General features: G+C 38.4%; 3 protein-coding genes across 3 annotated transcripts; 1 reads left to right on the top strand and 2 right to left on the bottom strand.

The window, feature by feature from the left end:
- Nucleotides 1–7,806: 7,806 nt before the first annotated feature.
- LOC101301332 (cytochrome P450 90A1-like) lies at nt 7,807–11,917 on the top strand. The gene is made up of 8 exons (XM_004307591.1): nt 7,807–8,521; nt 9,195–9,344; nt 9,424–9,675; nt 10,611–10,700; nt 10,831–10,909; nt 11,000–11,109; nt 11,223–11,356; nt 11,454–11,917. The coding sequence occupies exons 1-8, from the start codon at nt 8,000–8,002 to the stop codon at nt 11,560–11,562; spliced, it is 1,446 nt and encodes a 481-aa protein (XP_004307639.1). The 5' UTR covers nt 7,807–7,999; the 3' UTR covers nt 11,563–11,917.
- Nucleotides 11,918–12,953: 1,036 nt separating this feature from the next.
- On the bottom strand, nt 12,954–17,962 carry LOC101298269. The gene is made up of 9 exons (XM_004308886.1): nt 17,656–17,962; nt 17,238–17,389; nt 16,945–17,067; nt 16,193–16,337; nt 15,912–15,973; nt 15,231–15,444; nt 13,735–14,661; nt 13,372–13,621; nt 12,954–13,216 (listed from the first exon to the last, which is right to left on the bottom strand). Exons 1-9 carry the CDS (start codon nt 17,944–17,946, stop codon nt 12,954–12,956), a joined length of 2,427 nt encoding a protein of 808 aa, XP_004308934.1. The 5' UTR covers nt 17,947–17,962.
- A 1,275-nt stretch (nt 17,963–19,237) lies between these two features.
- On the bottom strand, nt 19,238–21,636 carry LOC101301617. The gene is made up of 4 exons (XM_004307592.1): nt 21,227–21,636; nt 20,868–21,142; nt 19,645–19,781; nt 19,238–19,551 (listed from the first exon to the last, which is right to left on the bottom strand). The coding sequence occupies exons 1-3, from the start codon at nt 21,501–21,503 to the stop codon at nt 19,704–19,706; spliced, it is 630 nt and encodes a 209-aa protein (XP_004307640.1). The 5' UTR covers nt 21,504–21,636; the 3' UTR covers nt 19,238–19,551; nt 19,645–19,703.
- Nucleotides 21,637–21,940: the final 304 nt, after the last annotated feature.

A 21,940-nucleotide genomic window follows, 5' to 3' on the forward strand; every position in this document is an offset into this window, starting at 1 on the left:
GGTGGTGGTGATGGTGGTGGAGGAGGAGAAATTGAGATCGAAGCCATGATGGCTCTCACACGTTTGGTTGTCGGAGCATGTCGCCTGAAAGTGAAAATGCGATGGTCACATGGTCGCAAGTGGACTACTACTACTACCACAAAGTACTATCATTATCGATAAAAAGCAGAGCCAGAGACTAAAGAGAACCTTCTCCTCCCATTGTGCCTACAAAAACCCATATGCTTTGCTTTGTGTTTTCATGTTCATCATTATAGTTATATACTAAAGTTTCCATGCACTATGATTGTACTCCATGCGTTAATCCTCAACATTAATCATTCCTAATGTCACTTCAGTTCCCACCAACATCCAAACCCCTTTTTACTCTTTACCAGCTTACTGCTTGCTAGGGTTTTAGTTTTACTTTCTTATTTTGCACTCATTCTTGTCGGAATTTTGTCATAGTTTACGGTACCACTCGTGTGTGCTCACCCGATGATAATCTTCTTTCACTTCTATAATTGTTTTGCACAAATGGGACACAGTGATACGCCTTTTCTTGTTAACTAGGCATATATAAGCAATGGAAATTGTTGTTGGAGTGAAAGATAAAGGGAAAGAGAGATTACTAAAGCAATGGTAATTTGTTACCCTTTTCCCTTTTGCAAGGTATATAGTTCTATACACATTTCTAGCTAAGATATCAAATGATCGATACACGCACAGGCGCTTGGGAGTGTGGGAAATTATTTCCAACCTGAGTAAGAATTCAAACGTACTGCATGTTCAACTTTTTGTTTTGTTTTTGGGATTATGGAATTGGATGGGGGAGGATAGATCACCAACCCAAAAACATTATGAACTGACGTTTGTGGCCTGCAAGTACCCGATTAACATCAGGATCCAACGTCGATTACCACTTCATGACTCGCTAGTCCAAGATTTTTCATCTTGTTAACTCTTTGGAAGCTGACACTTTTATCAGCATCATATAGATCCGCATAACCCCAATTCTCGGCAATCAAATTAAAGACTTGTGAATGTTGGATATCAAACTTGAATAGGTTAGAGTTCTACTAGATCAAGCTAGTGTCTTATCATTTCTATCGACCCTCGTAAATGTTCAATGGATGCGAATGCCATTAAACTTTTAAACAAGTTAAAGGGAATCTGAATTAGAACATAGCTACCCCTATATTTCGGTTGAAGCAAGACAGCTTTGTCCCCCATTTTTCAGGCAATAACCAAGAAGGTAAAACGTATCTCTAATTCAAAAGTGAATTCACTTTTGCTGTTTCAACCTCTCTTTTGATCGACAAGTGAAAAAGATGATGTGTGCTTGATTTGTCATTTCCAGGATTAGCTTAGTCGATCACGAATATGATTGCTGGAATTACAACAATTCATGTTAATGCATTTAAGGACAAGACGGAAGGAAGTTAAGTGGGATTTTGTGTTCATAATACTACTTGATTAGAGACAAAGCAACCAAATTAGCCTCAAAGATTCAAACGATTTGGCAAGCATGTCTATCAATTAATGTTTTTCAATACCTACTACTCATGATGCGATAAAAGTCCATCTCCAATGAGAATGCCTCTCATCCTCTTGACAGCATGAAGGTGGAAAACAATACGCATGATCGTGCAAACCTGATAGATAAATTTGTTGTATTACTATAGAACATATAGAATGCATGGTCACCAGTGGCGGATCCCTCGAAGATGGGGTGAGTTACGTACTTATTAGGCCGTTTTCGTGTTTTTGTATGTTGGGCGAAGCCTAAATTTTGTTTAGGGTATAACTATGCAAAAATATAAGACTGGAAGAGCTAAATAAGTATCACTGAAACAAACAAAGCAGATTACCATCAAACTTGTGTTGGTGTGCAAAGAAATGGTTAGAAAAGAAGAGTCAAACACTTCAAAATTTCAGTCCTCGAAAGCTCAGGTGGGTTTAACGAAATCAAACATACACATTTGCAAGAACAAAAAGAGCTTATACTTTGGTTTTTTTTTTTATCATCTCAAATTTTCAGTGGGGCTTGAGCCCAATCAAACATGCACTTGGCTCCGCCCTGATGGTGACAACCTCTTAAGTTTCATATTACTATAACACACTATTTTTACGAACCTCTTTTAAGGAAAACGCATGCATCTTGCGCTTTAGGGTTTAGGTACACCTAAGAAAAATTGACACATTCACAAGTATACGATATTTAACTATGAAAAGTATATATGTAGGTATACATATGTCACATTTTCATTCATTTTAAATAACACTTCCAAAGATCCTCATATCATCCATATCTTTTCACATAATTTAATAGAAAAAAACATAAAAGAGGCATCCAAAGAGTCCTGGAGTTCCTCGATCGCATAATATGATTCCATACCATTTTGCACAAGTAGCCAAATAGACAAGACATAGTAGCTAACTACGAACATTTTGCAATCATGGATCGGTATGTTACATGTTCTCTGCATGTGAAAGATAGGGACACACCGGACACCATCCCAATCACTCCTCAAGGGCCAGAATAGATTCAACACAGCTAGCAAATTAAGCTGCATGCGATCTGTTATATATCCCAGGCCAATCGGATATATCTAGTTGCCATGCCGGCCAATTGAGCTCAACTATATATCTTAGAGATAAATACTTGAAACATCGTTCAGCTTCGAGTTTTAAAACTTGAGCAAAGGAAGCCTCGTGAACCAAATTAACCAAACCCTAGCTAAGATTAATCACGAATTCAAACTGAAACCCAAGGTCGACCTAGTTCGATACGAACTGAGCTGTTGGAACAAACTAGAAGCATGGTTTCGGGAGAAACTGGTTGAAAGGTAGATGCCAGAAGCTCGTACAGAAAGAGGCAGAGAGAAATAATTAGGGTTTGCAAATCGAAGGGAGAGAGTGATAGTGAGAGTGCATGTGAGCATGGTCGGGAAGAACGTACAGGATCGCTGCACTCTCACTGAAATACAATCCAATGCAAAAGGCTAGGGTTAGGGTTAAGGGAGTCAGAACTGGTACTGGTTGGCCGTCCCAATTTTCCAGAAATAATAAAGAGTCTCGCAACCGCACGTGCAGTTCTGACACACACGTACAAACCCATTCGTGCGAAGACGTCAGAATTAGGGCAGACAACGTTGAAAACTGTACTCTCTATCACTCACACTCATGCTTTTTACCCACACGTGTGAATCATCAGACCTCGTGTTCAGTAGCTGACCGCTTTGACTGGTCTCACTCCACTCTTTCATCACTGTTGAGTAGCTCGGTAGTGAAGAACAACGATCGGCGCGCTCTAATCTCGACGTAAAGGCTAATTAGGGTTTGGGGTTTAGGGTTGTATTTATATAGCCGAAAGAATTTGACTTATCTACGTTAAATTAGGTACAATTAAGATCATCATGTTATTTTTATATCATTTTCACTTCATTTAATAGTTATAAGATATCCAAACAAATCCAAACAACTTAAATTAAAACAAAAAATCCAGATCCATAACCGAAAACCCTATGACTAAAACGTACACTAGTGCAAAAGTTATATTGAAGTAGCAAAGGATGTCTTCTTCTTCTTTTCATGTGAATGCATATGTGTGTGTTGTAATGTACATGATATATCATGATCGCATACACTATACAAGTATAGCAAATTATACGATAATATATAGTGCGTTAGAATTCAAAAATGATTGAGGGAACAAACTATATATTCATTATATTGTATCTGATTGCGATTATTCAAAGTTAGAAAATTATTGCTCGACGTCATATCAATCTTGCATTATTGCATTGCTTGACTAGTAGCAAATCGCTCCGATTCATATCCAACACTATCTGACACGCAACAATCAAACAAAAAAGAGGTGAGATTTTGTATACGATTGCACAAAAACACACCTTCTTCATATATACAGTAAAAACTTCTCCCTATAAATTAAACCCACATGTCCAAAAAAAATATAAGGCCACCCTAATTGAATTATTATGCTCTGGTCTAGCTAATACTCTTATGAAATAACTAATACATACACATATAATGACATGAATATCGTTTTCAGCTTGAAAATGTTGGTGTAGGGAAGCAATTATATCTAGAATACGGCATATTAATAATTGGAGTATAGTTGACAACGCAAATGAAAGAAGCAATAAGCGAGCTCGGCATATTATGGATGAATTGTAGATAAGATCTGAAAAGTTTTGAATCAAAAGAAAAAATGGAAAAGAGAGAAACAACTTGGTTGAATTGTGATCTTGAACTCCTAATTATCAAAATGAAATCAATTTTTCGGTCCCCTTGTACACAGTGTTGCATAAATGACTCTAAGATTTGATAAGATATCGTGGTCCTTTGTAGCTTTTATAGCTGTGGTACAGTGACGTTTAAGCACCTATAACAAAATTAACATTTACCTTCGTCACGTTAATCTTGTACTAGCTAGAAACTAATTGAACCAAATGGTAATCGAAGTTGTAGAATGCGAGGATACAGAGCTAGATAGAGAATTGAGAATTGTGTCGGCAGCATCTAGTTATCCGAGTGCATCACTTAATTTTCATTTGTCCCACGAGGTCAAGAATTTTGTCTCATAATTCATTAGTCTAGTACGTTCATATATATATATAGCTGATCTGTATATAAGAAACGTTGAGATCGTACCCTTAACAAATGAGTACTACTCTTGATTTCCTGAAGGGTAACAATCTCGATCTAATTACGTCGACGAGTCTCACTCAGTCTGAAGTTCCATAAATCATACGTCTGTGTTTATACTTTGATGACATAACAAATTAGATATCACAATCATAATAATCAAAGAGAATTTGTCATTAAGAACATATATAATTGTAAGTTGATTGGAATTAAGTGAACGTAGCTCATATATATCTAATAATCGAAAATTGATAGCACGGACCCGTACCAACTGGGAAGTTGGATCTAACAACAGCGTATCTATATGTGATCGAAATCTTTATCATTGTGGTTGATCGAGCTTCACTTATTTGTGATATAACAGCGACCGATCGTAACCTAATAGCACCATGCATGGATATAGTTGGAGGCTTTGTATAAAGCAATGGGACCTTAGGGAGGGCAGGGAGAGTGTCACTTCACACGTGAGATTGAGATGGTTGTGGGACGCTTCTTGCTCGTCTACTATTAAAGGATAGGATGCCCTTTGATCATGACTTTGCATGAGCCATGTCTCACTCGCTCTCACCATTAGGGTTTGTTACTAGTTTTGCAACTTTGCTTAAGCAAAGGGTTAGGATTTGACTTTGTATTAGATAATCAGCATTTTATGCTATAGTTTTTGCTTTAGAATATTGTTCACAACTTCACATAATTATTGTTCGAGAATGATGATGATTAGAGTACTTAATCTAACTTGTCCGGAAACAACTGACATGCTTAGTTTGTGTGATTATTATGTTAAACCAATCATGCAATCAAATATGAATTGGGAGAATTGAGTGAAAGACATTGTGATCATTATAGATTAGTAAGCACCCACATAAATCACAATACATAGCAAAGACTAAACAACTGATTTGTGCGGTATAGTTTTTTGTTTTAGTTTTTCTGAAAAATTTTACAGTGTATTAATGCATGTGAATGATGTGATGCATTAACTTTGTAAATTGAGTCCTCAAACTAGTAATATTAGTCCTCGAAGTTGTAATATTAGTCTTTAAAGTTGTAAAATTTTATAATTACAACGTACATTAGTCATCATGCATTCTTAAAGTGGTAAAATATGTGCTTAAATTGGTAATTGAGTCCTCAAAGTGATCACAAAAAGTTGTTACAACTTTGAGGACTTAATTATTACTTTGATGACTCAGTTACTACTTTGAGGACAAATGAAGATTAATGTTGTTACAATTTTAAGGACTCGTATTACAACTTTAAGAACTCGATTAGTACTGCTTTGAGAACCCATTTTACAACTTAAAAACAAAATTAATACATCACATGCATTAACACACGTTAGCCTTACCTAGTTTCATGCTAATCCTAGTTTGATTACTCTCATCTTTTTTTGATATTTAGGAATCTGGATGCCAAAGCTCTTTCGATTATTATACTCGATCGTGCATAAAGTTAATGTTTTACATTCATTTCTTAAAGAAGAAAGTCCATCTACCCAAGTTTTTAACAGAGAAGCTCATCCAATGTTTAACTTTTATTCTTAACAAATTTATTATTAAAGAGATATTTCTTTCATAGAGAATCACAAAGATATGTTTACGAATGATTCACAACATGGTCTCAACACTTTGGGATGACGAATGGGATTGAAATTTGAGGAATGTGTGTTTCACGGATCATTTTCGGATTCAGTACGATTGAAGCTAGTGATCGATCAAAACCCTAAAAAAAATTAAAGTTGGAGAGGCACAACACAAACACATGGATTCTGTCGTGAAAAGCTTGCTATATCTCTATACCTTAATATATATAAATCATAACACCGGGAGACCTTGATTCTTAGGTATTGATCATTATTTTTTCTGGGGTCGTGACTTGTCATGCATGTTCCTCATGGGGACCGTGATGTGGAACTGTGGATGTTGAAGGATGTTGAAGTAAAGCAGTGTGCTATCTATCATTCCTCGCCTCAATTTTTATTTTAGGTCCAAACCCTAAATGTGTAATTACTCCCTTTCATTATTTTTCTATACACGTGGAAGGTTTGCTAGGGTTATATTATCGTTTGAGAAGCTTCACTTGTGGGGTTCATGTTACCCACCTTTGGTTGCTCATGATCAAAGACTTCATACATATGGACTTAGTTTAATCGAGGGTTTAGTTTTGTTTAGTGAAGACAACGAAAGGGAATGAAGGAAGAGCTAGTCTTTAGTTTCGACTTTACTTAACATATGTATAAAACATGTGGAATCGGGTGGTAGGACTAATTAACAAGCATGATGACATTAGTTTTGTGGACACAAATCTGCTTTTATTCTTTCCATATATGGTGTGGATACTGATGAACTTCAACTATAGTTTATACTCCTAATCAACCACTACGTCCATAGATCAAGTTAGATTCAACTTCATTGCAAGTCACATGAAGGAGCGAAACTAATATATAACTAATTAGTGTACCTACTAGCGATACGTTTCCCCATTGTCGGGATGGATCCATCAAATATTAAAATCAAAATGGTACCAATTGGATGAATTTCTAAAAAAAAAAAAAAATAAGGTATCGTTTGGACGAATTTTTATTTTTAATATATGAAAAGAATACGAAAATGAATACTTAAGGGTAAATTAGTTATTTTATAAATAAAAATGGTTGTTGTCAAGTTTTTTAACGAAGTTAACGGTTTTAGATATCAAATTTCGGTCGAATTAAAAACGTGGGATACTATTTTAAAGTTATTTTATGAAGTTGAAATACCAAAATTTTGCTTTTCTAAAAGTTAAAACACTGTTTGACAACTACAACAACTTTCATCTTTTGATCTACATAGACTAAAAGATGATCTCTTATTAATTTCAATTTGGTTTACTTTCCTTTTTATAGAAAGGAATTAATTTTCTTTCTATGAAATGAACTTAAAGTTATATATAACCATGACTCTCCCTCGACCTCTCTCTCTCTCTCCACTCCATGTTTCCTCCCCCACAGTCTTATCCCAAGAAGACACAATAAAAAAGAGAGATAGAAAAGCTTTTTAAGAAGAAATAAGAAAGAAAGAAAAGCCCTCTCTCCGAGAGCTTCTTTGTCAGATACGAAAATATCCGACATTTATTTTCTTTCCCCCAACACCTCCCCCTCATCTCCTTCTCTCACTCTCTCTGTTAGATTCTCTTTCTTACCAGACTACCCCCCCCCCGTGTGCTTCCCCACCATCTCAATTAATGACCTTCTAAAACACAACCCTCATCACACTCCCACCTCCCATCTTTCCCTATATATACACACACAACTACATATACATATAAACAAATATATACACTTGCCTACAGAGACCAAACAACCCCCTCCATGGATTTCCTTCTCTCATTTCTACTCTCTCTTTCTCTCCTTTCCGCCTCTACCATCTTCTTCCTTCTCCGCAACTCTCGTTGCCGGAGACTCAAACTCCCACCGGGAAACCTCGGCCTGCCCTTCATAGGCGAGACATGGCAGCTCATCTCGGCCTACAAGACAGAAAACCCAGAACCTTTCATCGACGAGAGGGTCAACCGGTTCGGTCCCATCTTCACGACGCACGTCTTCGGCGAGCCGACAGTGTTTTCCTCCGACCCGGAGACGAACCGGTTCATTCTGCAAAACGAAGGGAAGCTGTTCGAGTGTAGCTACCCGAGCTCCATATCCAACTTGTTGGGAAAACACTCGTTGCTGTTAATGAAGGGAAATCTTCATAAGAAAATGCATTCTCTCACTATGAGCTTTGCTAACTCGTCGATCATAAGAGATCATCTTTTGGTCGATATAGACCGGTTGATCCGGCTCAACATGGACTCCTGGACCGGCCGGGTCCTTCTCATGGAAGAGGCCAAGAAGGTAACATAAAAACTCATTTTAATTCTCTGTAATACAAAAGGAAAAACAAGCTTTTCTTAGAAAAAGGGGTTCTATGTTTTTGCTTAATATACTCTTAGCGTGTATGGAAACACAATCCTAATATTAGAAGAAAATGAAATCAGATATATCATTTACCAAGTTGGGTAAATTTAGGTGTTTATGTTTCTTAAACTAGAGAAACATTTTTTTTTTTTAATTTTATACCATTCCTTAGAGAGAAAGGAGACGTATCATTTTAGAGAGAAATTTTTTAGTGCTCCTGAATGACCACTTGTAGTCTGACGTGCTCCTCCATTTTATTTAAATTTTGACACAGTGAATTTTTATGATGAAAAATAATTTTTTTTATTTTATCAAAGATCATTTTAGGTGGAGAAGTAACTGGGTTAGAAATCTTCTTCTGGTTTAAATTAAGGTTGACGTCAATTTTACTGGTGATGACTCAGATCGCATGAATAGGTGGGTGACATTACATGCAAAGTGCACGTTAGCAACATTATAGTTATGCGGCTACGATATCATTCTTCGAGTCATCATCTTCATTCTGCACATGAATATGTTCATAGATATAATGTCACTCTTTCACTTGCGACCTTAAGTTAATAAAGGTTAACCAGCTTTTGATTATATGTTTAACTTGGCACTTTGGCAGATTACCTTTGAGCTAGCAGTGAAGCAGCTAATGAGCTTCGATCCCGGCGAATGGACGGAAAGTTTGAGGAAAGAGTACGTCCTACTCATCGAAGGCTTCTTCAGCGTCCCGTTACCTCTCTTCTCCACCACTTACCGGCGGGCGATTAAAGTAACTTCACCCTTAATTAATCTTAGTTTAATTAGACTAATCAAAGTGGTTACGGTATTAATGATGTGTTTTTGCGAAGGCGAGGACGAAGGTGGCGGAGGCATTGGGGTTGATAGTGAGGCAGAGGAGGAGGGAGTTCGAGGAAGGGAAGAGGAAGGAGGACATGCTGGGTGCTTTGTTGGCCGGAGACAATGTCAATGGATTCTCCGACGAGGAGATTGTGGATTTCCTGCTTGCTTTGCTGGTTGCTGGATATGAAACGACGTCGACAATCATGACTCTTGCCGTCAAGTTCTTAACGGAGACACCTCAGGCCCATGCCCAACTCAAGGTACCATACTCACCCTTTTCTTTGTTCTTTGCTTTTCACTAGGGCCCTTAGTCTTGCATCTACCAATTGGCTCCATATCAACCTCGCTTTTCTTATCTTAATCATCATGAAAATCTCAGATAACATTAACAATGTTATGTTGTTAAATTATCAATAAAATTTATTATAACCGAAGCAAGCACGATAATTTTTTTATTAGATAGTCGGTCTCAGTTTGAGCAAACAATCTTACCACATGATTCAATCTTTGTATATGTCATTGTCACATTTAGATGCGATACTCACCATTACCGACAAACTTCACTCACATTTACCGTGACTACAAGCTATCGACTCACTTTCGTGACACAACCGTCCTACTTAAAACTTGTACTCTTATCAACTCCTAATCTCCTTCATGCCCTACTAGCAGAAGATGAAATTTTCCTACATGTGTTACAACATCAAGTGTTAGTCAAATATGGACGGAGAAAGTACATGTAATAAAAACCGACGGACAAAATGATAGCCTCTGTCCCGTTCGGACTGCACGCTCAAACTTTTCTTTCCACGCACAGTAAAAAACCGTCGGATTCTGTTTCAGATTTTCTGGTCCTTTTTTACCACCACCTCGCTTCTATGCTGCCCTAGCTTCACGTGCAGCTGTTGGGGTTAGTTTTGTCTTTTTAACCTGTGGGTTTATACTTTATACGGTCCCCGGTTAACACCGTCTTTATGGTTTTGGACCCGTAGGCCTTATTAGGGTCCATGGGCTGGTCCTCATTGGGAATCGTGTGGTTCTGATTTCTAGGACTGCCACAAATCCGACGGTGAAATGGGGAGGACACGCTTTTGGTTTCCTAGGATTTGTTTTGGTGTTTGCGCACTCATGTGAGACTGTTCTATTTACTATTAACTGTGATGAAATGAGGTTTTTACTTTTCACCACAACGCAGGAAGAACATGACCAGATTCGGATGAAAAAGAGGGAGTCATCGGAGGCTCTGGAATGGACTGATTACAAATCAATGCCTTTTACCCAATGTGTAAGTATCACTTGTTACTTTTGTGTACCGAGAAAGTTATAATAGTCGAGAGTACAATGGGAAGATGAAATGTTAATACGTTGCGATATAACGCTTATATGTGCATTCGTTTTTGTTTATCTATGTTTAGGTTGTGAACGAGACATTGCGAGTCGCAAACATTATTAGTGGAGTATTTAGGCGGGCAATGACAGACGTTAATATTAAAGGTAACAACTTCTACTTCTCATCATAGTGTTTACTTCTGTTAAGCTAGTGACATTTCAAACTCAACTTGAAATGTCTGTACTGAATTGCAGGCTATACGATACCAAAAGGGTGGAAGGTATTTGCTTCATTTCGCGCCGTGCATTTAGACCATGATCATTTCAAGGCTGCTCGAACTTTTAATCCATGGAGGTGGCAGCAGGTACTCTTTAAATCTCATTTGGTACTGCACTCGGATACAGTTTATGCATTTCAAATACAGATGAACATACTGCAATTGTCTATCTAATTGAATGACCGGAAATGAATTAACAGAACAACGCCGTAGCTCCCCCAAGCCCGGTAAATGTGTTCACACCATTTGGAGGAGGGCCGAGGCTGTGTCCTGGTTACGAACTAGCTAGAGTAGAACTCTCGGTTTTTCTTCATCACCTAATCACCCGTTTCAGGTATGTATATGATCACACTTCATCTATGTCATTATTATCTACATAGGTCTGTACATTCTGTAATTAACACAAGTTAACCTTGTGATTGATGACACAGTTGGGTTCCTGCTGAGGACGATAAGTTGGTATTCTTTCCAACTACTAGAACACAGAAGAAGTACCCTATCAATGTGTATCCCCGGAATGTCGATGATGAGAGCATGTAAAGTCTGAAGGCACAAGAGTAAGAGAAAACAGACGACGACAAGTACAAGAGGAGAGCATGTTGATCAGGCAGGGGATGTAGAGCAGAGATGTAATAACCTCGATCAAATCACAGATCGAATCCAATAAGATATCTAATCAGTAGATTAGTACCATGTAAATCATGAAATTAGTTTGTTTAGACTTTAGACAGCATCAATAGCAAGTCTATGTTGGCATCTTTTTGGTTCATTTAGGAAAATGCTCTTGAAAACTTTGTTGTTCTTCAGCCAATCCTGCTATGATAGAAAGTCGAGAGTTTCCTTCTCCCCCACCAAACACAAAACTTGTGAAACATGAAATCGAAGTTTCACCAACAAATCAACAACACAAAAGGCCTAAGATATCTCATGACACTCGGGATGAAATTTTAGGCTGATTTATTTGTAATCCAATGATTGAAAATGTTAATTCTAGGCATGGAGCCATGCGTAGAGCACATAGCGAACTGTTAGATTCTAGGCCGATTCTATGATATCTCTACAGCCTCTACTCTCACTATAAGTGTGTAATGTTGATTACGAGTTGCTGCACAAGCCATAACAGTATGATGAATCAATTGATTCTCGTATTCAGGATTCATTATGAGATGAGATTTTGTACCAGATGATCTTGAATGAAAGATATGAAAAAGGGGATCAAGATTCATGAGTAGTTCAGTTCAGTGGACCGAGCAATATTCCCCATCACCTAAAGACCAGAACATGATCAATGTGTAGGTTGGGGAGTATTTTAAATGCGAACCTCGGTTTGCTTAATGCATCCCCACCAAGACAACGAAGTCCCATCTCCTTTCTAGTATCTACCTCTCTTTCTTCGTCGGGTCAGTGAGGCACAACTTTTAGCATGTGGCCTGCTGCAAAACCACTCGCTGCAGCCGATAGGATATCCAGCCGCACCCCCACTATCATCATTAGGGCGGCTGCCGGCCGTCTGCGGCAGGGCCTACCGGGGTTGAGAATTTTCAGCTTCAGATCAAGCCAATGCATGTTACTCTGCAAGTTGCTGAAAAAAGAAAAGAGAAGCCGAATGCTTCAAGGACCCATGTCAACATTTTCACAGTTGTTTTGAGACGCAACCACATTTCTCATATCAATAACTTAAGTAATCAGTATTCGGTAGTACAAAAAAATCTACAATGCTTTCGTACAGGATAAGTCCTATATCATCAGAGCATCCACCCCCTTTACCGTGCTAGATTCCAGAATAACATTCAACTTCCAGAATCACAGCGCCCTGGTGGCCCCAAGCTTCAATCTGTAGAGGCTTTATTCAACATGTACTCTGACCGGCATAGGTTTGGAATTTGGGAGTCTGTAGTTTAACCGCAGATTAGGAAACAGAATCGATCTCATCATATACTTCTTTCCTCACTTCTCAGTGCAGATTCAACAAGCTTAACCTTTTTTGTATTCTCACTATTGACCAGTGATAGTTTCTCAAGGCACGATTTCAGCTGGGAGATTTGAGACTCTTGCACAGGATCTTTCCTCCTAGATACCAGCTTCTTTTTGTTTGATAGATTGTCCTTGGGTGTTTGCGTGTGTCTTCTCATCCTTGCACTTAATGCATTAACAGTTGAACGTAATGCGTCCAACTCAACTCCGGAAAACTGGTCTGTTTATACAAAAATGCAATTCATAAGTGAGAATGTAGTTGCAGGCTTGCAGCTATGCAATGAAACCATCCATTTTTCCTCGGGTACAAAAAGGGGAAAAAAAAAAAAAACAATACTAGATTAATAAAACTATTGGTGAAAAAAGAATCATTACCAAGCTGAGATTTGAAGTCCCGCTCAGCTGTGGAAAGTGGTTTCTTATGAACCCCCGGTAAGTTCCGCAAGCGTTTTAGGCGCTCTTCCAGATGATTCTGCATCTGCACTGCGTTAGTAATGCGGTCTTCCAAATCCGAGTACTTTTCCTCAAATTGCAAAAGCCTCTGCTTTGCCCCAACTAAACGACCATGTTGGTCGTCGATTATCCTCTTCAAGTGTGGCCCGTGATGCTTGAGTTCAAAGTAAACCTATACAATTGGAAAATAAAATTATGAACTCTGGACAATACATAGCTAAATGCACAGAATGGTCGTTAATGAACCATCTTCCCTTCTATGGAAACTGCTGGGCATAATCTTACCTTGTGTGCATATTCCACATAATTTTCATGGAAAAGCTTGAAGTATTCATGAAGCATTGATCGACCTTCAATTGAATCGGCAGAAACAGAACGCAAATTTGGTGATGTCTGAGGAACAAGAACCACCTTAGGTCCACCTAGGAGTTCTTTGCTAATGATAATATCTGATGTGTCTTTCTCTTTTGGCTCTTCCAGAAGAATGGATTTCTTCTCCGTATCAACATGAAGGGGAAGCAACAGGTTTAAGGTCTTCATCTCTAACACAATACATTCTTGATAACTAGTGACTGCCACTACCCATGAATACCCAAATGAATCTGATAGTGACACAAAACCAGAAAGTGGAGACTGCGAAGAGAATTCTCCCTGGCAAGTACTTAAAACAGGATGCACAGAAGGAGTTCTCATGGTCTCATTCTTGCCACTGGTCTGACTTGTAAACGGGAGATAGTGCAACACAATTGAATCTATCCCTCCATCATGAAGGGTGTATATTCTTTCCAGCATTAGGGGATCAATAAACATCATAATAAGAGAATCACTTCCTGTTTTCTTAGGCAGAGCCAGATCCACAATGGCCAGTCTCAACAGAGGAGGAGGATGGCCCAACCAAAGAGTACTATCAAGTGGTTGATCAAGCTTCACAATTGAAAGCTTATCTGGGGTTGACTCACAGATCATTGCAAGACCATGAATATTGTCATGGGAATCAACACGAAGGCGAGGAGGACAACCGACATTCCAGACCGGTTGGATTTCATCAGCCAGGGCATCTATTTGCAGTTGCCCACCACTCCAAGCGGTCACAAGAATTGAATCTTTGCTGACTAGATTATAAAGAAAACTGACCGCTCGACCTTCACATTCCGCGCCCCGAAATGCTAAGTTTGCTTCATCCTCACCACGAGATACTTTCCTCAGGGGCCCCTAGGACATTATTATGCACACAGTCAAGTTTTTGAAAAACAAATTGGCAACTTAAATCAGGTAGGACAAAAATCAAATCACAAAAATCCATGGGGAGGTTCAATGAGAGACATTGAGGCGACAAAATTTTAACATTTGGCTACTTGATATAATGAATGAATTACATTCTTTATATCAAGAATGTACCAGATAACACAAAATTCTCAAAAAATTATAGCTAGTCCCACGATTCCCGCCCTATATTCCTGACTCTGATCAAGATCTATTGCCAGCTTAGACTACTATTTCACAATCCAGGTGACTTTCAAAAGAAAATATATGTTGTTTTTCAATATATAAAGCAGTATATTACGCTTAAAGTACCACTTATTCAGCTTTGAAATTCCCGTGATTGTAATAATATAGTTTCATGACACTCATATTATCAGACTGATAGATGATGATGACGACGACGACGATGATGATGATGAACAGGTGGATGTCCAAAAAAATGATACTAACCATGACTATTTGCATTGCTAATTCAAAAACAAATGTAGATCATGCTATAGGTAAGAAAATATAATTACCTGCAATAAGAGTGATGCATCAAATAAAGCATAAGGGCGAGCTTTTATAACAGATAGATCTGCTCCATCTGTTTGCCCTGCAATTTCTGGAAATGTTGCTTCCAACCAAGAAATAGCCAGATTTGAATTACTAACAGCCGTTGAGTTGGGCGACTTCAGGCCAAATGTCTGAGCATCATTATATATATCTACTATAGATTCCCATTTATAGACACTGTTGCAAAATAAAAACCCCAATATAAATATCAGTTAACATGTAATTGGGAACCTCATACATTCCAACAAAGCATAAAGACATATTACACACATTGACATATATGAGAAAAAGGCCAAGAGAGAATTGGCCAAATTGATCCACACACACAGAGAGGCAGATTAGGGACAATAAAAAATAAAAAAAGTAAAAAAGAACTTGGGACTGGATTCTTAAAAGAGTTCCAACAGGACTATAGTTGATGCATGATGCATCCCGCTTTATAATATATGGCATCTGTCATACATCAATAGTCAAAACCGTATTGCCCTCATGGCGTCATTATGTAGAGCCTTGTGCTTTTAAACCTACAAAAACCATACTTTGTACAGCAGTTGTTCCTATAGAGAAAACACCTTAAACATTTGAAAAAAGAAGTACAGAAATAAGAATAAATGTAAAAGGGCAGGACATGACGAATAAATTACCTTCCAAATGGAACAATTGGACATAGGATGTAAATTGAACCATCGCTGAACATAATGAAAACCTGTAGCAGCATATAAATGAGCGTTGAGCAAGTGATAAAACAATAAAACGTTGAAAGTACGAAGCATTGCAACATCTCTTTTAAGGGTAAATTATATTACAAATGGACAGACAACCAAACAATATAATTCAATTCAGCATAGACCGATCACGAGAAGTTTCACCAAGTGGTGGGGGAAATATAATGCATACAAGAACATATCAAAAGATCTGAACTTACACTGAAACAGTCCCACAAGTGATCACCACCAAATGAAAAGTCCATCGGGCAAATTGATGTGGCATTCCTGGATCTACCTGGTTGCACAGGCTGCAGATAATACGCTTGCTCTGGTTGAATAAGATCTGAAGACAAATGAAATAATCTACAAAAACGCAAAGGTAAATATAAATCAAACAGAAGGGAACCAACTATTTCAAACACAAAAGTAAAAGAAAAATCCCTACAGAATTCAAACACAAAGTTTACACTTGTAAAAGCCATAAATACAAGATACATGACTTGATCCCTTTCTTCTACAACGCAGTTCTTTATTCCACTTATGTACCCCTATTTACAAGCTAATAAGTCGGCATTATCAAGCCACATCTCCATAATTTATTACAAATCACATTCTACAGAATGCATCTATAAGATAAACCTGATTGGTTAAGATTTTAACAACTAACCCGCCTTGAAAGTATAAAGATGAAAGAAATCAGGTCTTTCAGTTTCCAAGAAAATCATGTCAAGCTTTTGTAGTTAGCATTGAGTATATGAAAATACTACTCATAAGTCATTATAGTACAAGGCTTTGACATAATGATCATTTTGGTGTTTTTTGTTTTAATCACAACACATTCACTAATCAAGTTATCATGCAGGTCATGGTAACATAACTTTCACTTCAATGTCAACAAAGAGTTAAACGAAAAATAAAAATTACAAATAAAACTATCCTGACAATGTATGAATAGAAAAGAATTTGATACCTGAAAACTGAATCAGAAGAAAGAATTCCCACATGAGTATCACTGCAAGGGTGCCATGAAACTTGCAGTATCCGTATGACATTCGTTCCACTCATGTATATTTCTGGACCAACAGTAACAGTCCTGCAGTTTTTCATTCCATACTAGATAAGGGATACACCAAGTTCTATATATTGGAAAACAAGTAAAGCAGTTGCAACACAATGCCATATTGCTATATGTGCATTTCGGGACACAACATGTTCAAAATGAATCACGGAAACTAAAAAGCATATAGCCATTTCTGTACATACCTGCAAATTGTGGTGCCATCTCTGGAGGAAGTACGCCCGTAAAGATACATAATGCAGAGACCATCGGAACCGTAAAGCAGCATCGCCGTCCCGTTGCTATTGATGGAGATTTTGTTCACATCAAAGTTCAGCTTCACATCTGGTTTCAGTACCTATCAGATTCCAACCATATCACAAGTTAAAACCACACACTAACTATCTCTAATCCTACAATCATCTCTATCTCTTCGGTTTCGAATTAGATAAGTAGCCATTTCTACACATTCACCTTACTTATGAGCACAAATCACATGATTCGAACACTTTATCTGATCATTTTAACATAATCCAAGTAAATTTACTAACCTAAGTACAGGCATTGCTGAAATTTACTACAATTTCTGAAGCGAAACTCGAAAAATTACTGAGAGGTGAAAACCTTGGAGGGCGAGGCAGCGGAGACGGAGGTCGGCTCAGGCTCGCCGAGGCGAACGGAGATCCGGTGAAGGCAGAGCTCGTCGGAGTCCCAGAAGTAAAGGCGAGAGGCTCCGTCCCAGGTTAAGAGGTTTCGGAGTGGCGGAGAGTCGGTGGGCTGGTGGGACGGGCCGGCGGAGGAGGTGGAGGAGAAGACGGGGTGGTGTTGCAGTGGGACCCATTCCACTTCGTCTTTGGGCGTCGCGGACCGGCTCGGCTCCGGTTTGGTTTCCTCCAAGTCGAAGTTGAACCTCATTCTAGAACAGTCGGTTTCTTCTGAAGCTCTGGCGCCTCTTCTTTGAAACCCTGGGTTTTTGTTTACAGAGAGGAAAGTTAAGAAGGGACGGCGTCGTTTTGGGGTTTTATTTGGCTTTTGCTGAGTCGCGCCTTTGCGTTTTATTAACGCGACCTGGTAATTTGGAATTTATCTTTGAGTGAATTACCTTTCTTTCCTTTCTATTGTATGGTAAATCAAAATAGTAAATAATAATCACATGAAAATTTAAAAATGTGCAAGATTATGCAAATACCGTTGATAATAGTTCATTCCTCATTTCTATCAGCCATGTTCGCTCTGCAACTATATGACCAAGAGATTCATGTTCAACCGCTATTAGATGTAAATTATGTTATATCTAATGAAATTATATACTTTTGTTAAAAACTGTCCACGGTCTATGGATGCAAAAACTTATCATACAACTATGGTACTTGAGGTCTTTCATAGGGTAATCCATAATTGTATTTCACTTGGGGGACTATTTACTTCCAATCACTCGTGTGTCAAGCTATTGTACATTATTTTTCTACATACTAATTAATCGCTTTATCATAAAGTTGAAAATTGCATAATTCCAATTGAGACAATTCCGACAAGCTCATTAGAAGTTTGTGACAAACTCATAACTCATTGTCAAGCTATTGTACACTATTTTTCTACATACCAATTAATCGTCTTATCATAAAGTTGAAAATTGCATAATTCCAATAGAGACAATTCCGACAAGCTCATTAGAAGTTTGTGACAAACTCATAACTCGTTGCTGCAAGAGAAGAGAAGAGAACGTCACAAAACTAACTGAACCTCTAATTATATCTTTCAATGATTAACACGACTATCAGGCACACAAATGTGGTACTCTTACATGGAAAAACACATTGAACCGATGAAGAGGCTCACAAGGCCAACTCGTAAGCAAAATAAAAACGCATAGTCGAGAGTACCGTATTTACGTGCCTGAAAGCAACAAGGATTATCTTACCCATAAGTGAAACCAACAAGACCAACCCATGAGCCACCTAGGAGCCCAAGAGAACCCCAATACAGCCCATCATCGAGGCATATAAACAGTTAAAATTAGGAAATAGTTTACTGTCTTTGCTTAGTAAGATTGTGCAATAGGTTTTCTGGAATCTTAAACCTTCTGTGCAAAAAAACGTTCATAAGTTTCTCTAAGAATTTTTCATCAATTTGGCATGCTCCAGAGTCTTCACACAAGCCATGTTAACCGAGAATTTCGTAAGAAAATCGCACCAAACGCAAGTAATTCATAAAATGAGAATCGGTATGCATGATACACTGATTCCGTTAATTTCACGCAGAAGTTCACAACAGCCTTCGGCTACTTCCTTGGTATCCTATCGTTATATACAAACTTTATCTGTACATTTGATGAATAGAAACAAAAAATGATGATATCCGCCGCAAATGGTAACCTAGCTCTATAATCTCTAATATGTGATGAATGATACACAACCACCGGTTGACAACGTCTAACGGCGAGTGGTTGCCATATAGCTTTCTTCTATTACTGTTATATATGTTGCCTCCACTAGTACTTTGATTCCTCTTGATAAATATCTGCACCAAAACAAGAACACAATTGATTAGCTATAATGAAAAGTAATTAATGCATAACTGATGAAGAAGGAAAAAGAAACAGTCGAATAGTACCTGTATAATGAAGGAATCACGCGGCAGAAATAGCTTCATGGGCGATTAGTCGTCGGCTACTATACTAATGACTTCACCTTTTCGACTTCTTGAAGTTTCTTCTGGTACCTCGGAAACCCATTTTTGCAAGCTGAAATCTGCAGATACATGGCATTTTCGAATCAGACTTTGATAGATCATAGATTTTGTTAAAGCTAATCACCATGTGTTACTGTGTTAGTTTAAAATTATGGATTTGGGGGTTTTTTGGGGTTCAGGAGCAGAGCAACATAGGGAGTGCATATGAATCTGGGGAGATTGAGATTCTCATTGTTTGGAGGAGAGTAGTTTATTCTGATATGAGTCATGAGACAAAAAATACGGGCAGGATTTTTGCTGCACAAGGCATGTGGTGAATAATAGGCCAAAAATATAAAAATCTAAGAACCAAGTTGGACAAGTTGCTAATTGCTTGCCCATCACTGAAAGCGGCCACCCATCACGGATTTACTCGAATATTGCAGTCTATGACATACTGTTTTGACAATGCCACCCAGAAAAACATAAACAAAGCTAGGCATGAAAACTGCAGGGGATTTTCGACAAAGAACATGTTCACAACAACCTCAAAAAAAGAAAAAGAAAGAAAAAGAATGGAAGTCTCCAGGGTTGGCTTGGTCATGAAGAAAAATGAAAATGTTGACCTTCCAGAAATAAACTTTGAATTCAACCCCTTTCACAATCAGCAATTGGGCAATGAAGTTTTGATACGTTTTTTTCATTTCAAAAGTCCAACACAGTTACCTAACAGAGGTAATAGGGAAAATTATTATATGCACTATGTGTATTTACACGACGCAATCTTGACCATCATATTTATAAATTATTTCTTTTATGATCATCTATGTATGTGAAGATATATGTCACGTACTGAAAATGTTCTCAGGTAATAACACAATTTACTTTCAGTCGTTTTCATTTCTCATGCAAGAACTGCCATAAAAAGTGTTTATAGCTTAGACGTTTTGATAGTTACGAGCATTTAGATGTCACTATTTCGCTTCTATCTCTATCGAATCTTTCTAAATTTTGTTACTAAAAATTAAAAAGCGGGTTGTGTACCAAAAATGAAAACAAAAAACTGGGTTGGCTTGATTTTTCCTGGATATTTCCTATCACAACATGTTTTAAAAATGACATTCATGCCCCACAAATGGAGTTAACAAGAAAACAAGAAAACTTACAGCTTCGATGTCAATTTTGTAAACCCAAAGCTTCCTTCTCTCTCTGCAACTCGTCCTATACGCCACCACAATATGCCCGACGGCCAAACCAAACGAGCATATGAACAGAGCTACCTCGGAGGCTCTCAAATACTCGCCTCCTTGCTCCGCCGGAGCACCGAACACAAACGAAGCCTTGAACGAAACAAACACAAGTGACAGAACAGAGCACATCGTCGTGATCCCTAAATAGGGCCCGTGTGAAAGTCCCGGCCCGTCGCAGAAGCTATACACACCTTCATAAACCGAAAACTCGATCAGTACAAATATCGGGACACGAAATTATGCAAGTGACGATTCAAGTTAATTTTGAGACTTACAGAATATGACGGCGGATCTTATAATGGAGATGAGAGGAATATCGACGAGCGAGTACCGGAAATCGTAGTTGCTAAAATGGGAAGAGAGATTTTGGAGGGAGAAGGAGGCGGAGGAAGAAGCCGAGAGAAGCGCCGAGGGGAGAAGCGTATCGGCGATGACGAGAAGAATCGGCGCCGAGAACAGAAGCAGAGAGATCAACATGGTGATCAAGAAGAACACAGTCTTCACGCCCCTGAGAACCTTCTTGGACTTCTCCTCCTTCAATATAAAACCCATGTTTGATTTTCAAGACTAAACAACTTCTGGGTGATATAGAACACGATGAGGTATGTTTGAGAGAGTGGGAGGGAGTCAAGGGGGGTTTATACATGAAAAGGAAGTAGTGCGCAAATGGGGAAGTTGAAGGGAGCTAAATAAAAGGAGGGGAATATTAAGGGGGGAGGGGTAGAATAGGAAGAAAGGAAAGAGACGAGGTGGGGAAGGTGCAGGCATCAAGGTGCAATGTTTTGACTGGACTCGGGCTAAATCAGAGGGAGAGGAGTGAAAGAGACTTGGGAGCTTTCGCCTTCGCGCAGGGGTTACCGGTCAAATAGAGGAGTCTTTCTTTCTTCTTCTTCTATTTCTCTTTCTCTCATCATGAAGCTAACGGCAATACCTAAATCCCTTGAAACGACAATCAACTTCGATTTGTTTAAATTCAGTGGTTGTCTATT

Source organism: Fragaria vesca, linkage group LG7 (assembly GCF_000184155.1).
Source record: "Fragaria vesca subsp. vesca linkage group LG7, FraVesHawaii_1.0, whole genome shotgun sequence".
NCBI lineage: Eukaryota > Viridiplantae > Streptophyta > Magnoliopsida > Rosales > Rosaceae > Fragaria > Fragaria vesca.

Bases quoted from the DNA above. Each gene is read 5' to 3' on its own strand.
- LOC101301332 (XM_004307591.1), top strand. From the start codon at position 8,000: ATGGATTTCCTTCTCTCATTTCTACTCTCTCTTTCTCTCCTTTCCGCC. The intron at 10,701-10,830 runs GTAAGTATCACT...ATCTATGTTTAG, and splicing joins CAATGCCTTTTACCCAATGT to GTTGTGAACGAGACATTGCG. The intron at 11,110-11,222 runs GTACTCTTTAAA...ATGAATTAACAG, and splicing joins ATCCATGGAGGTGGCAGCAG to AACAACGCCGTAGCTCCCCC.
- LOC101298269 (XM_004308886.1), bottom strand. From the start codon at position 17,946: ATGAGGTTCAACTTCGACTTGGAGGAAACCAAACCGGAGCCGAGCCGG. The intron at 15,974-16,192 runs GTAAGTTCAGAT...ATGCTGCTACAG, and splicing joins ACTTGTGGGACTGTTTCAGT to GTTTTCATTATGTTCAGCGA. The intron at 14,662-15,230 runs GTAATTATATTT...ATAATGTCCTAG, and splicing joins ATGCATCACTCTTATTGCAG to GGGCCCCTGAGGAAAGTATC.
- LOC101301617 (XM_004307592.1), bottom strand. From the start codon at position 21,503: ATGGGTTTTATATTGAAGGAGGAGAAGTCCAAGAAGGTTCTCAGGGGC. The intron at 21,143-21,226 runs GTAAGTCTCAAA...CGGTTTATGAAG, and splicing joins AAGATCCGCCGTCATATTCT to GTGTGTATAGCTTCTGCGAC. The intron at 19,782-20,867 runs GTAAGTTTTCTT...ATGTATCTGCAG, and splicing joins ACAAAATTGACATCGAAGCT to ATTTCAGCTTGCAAAAATGG.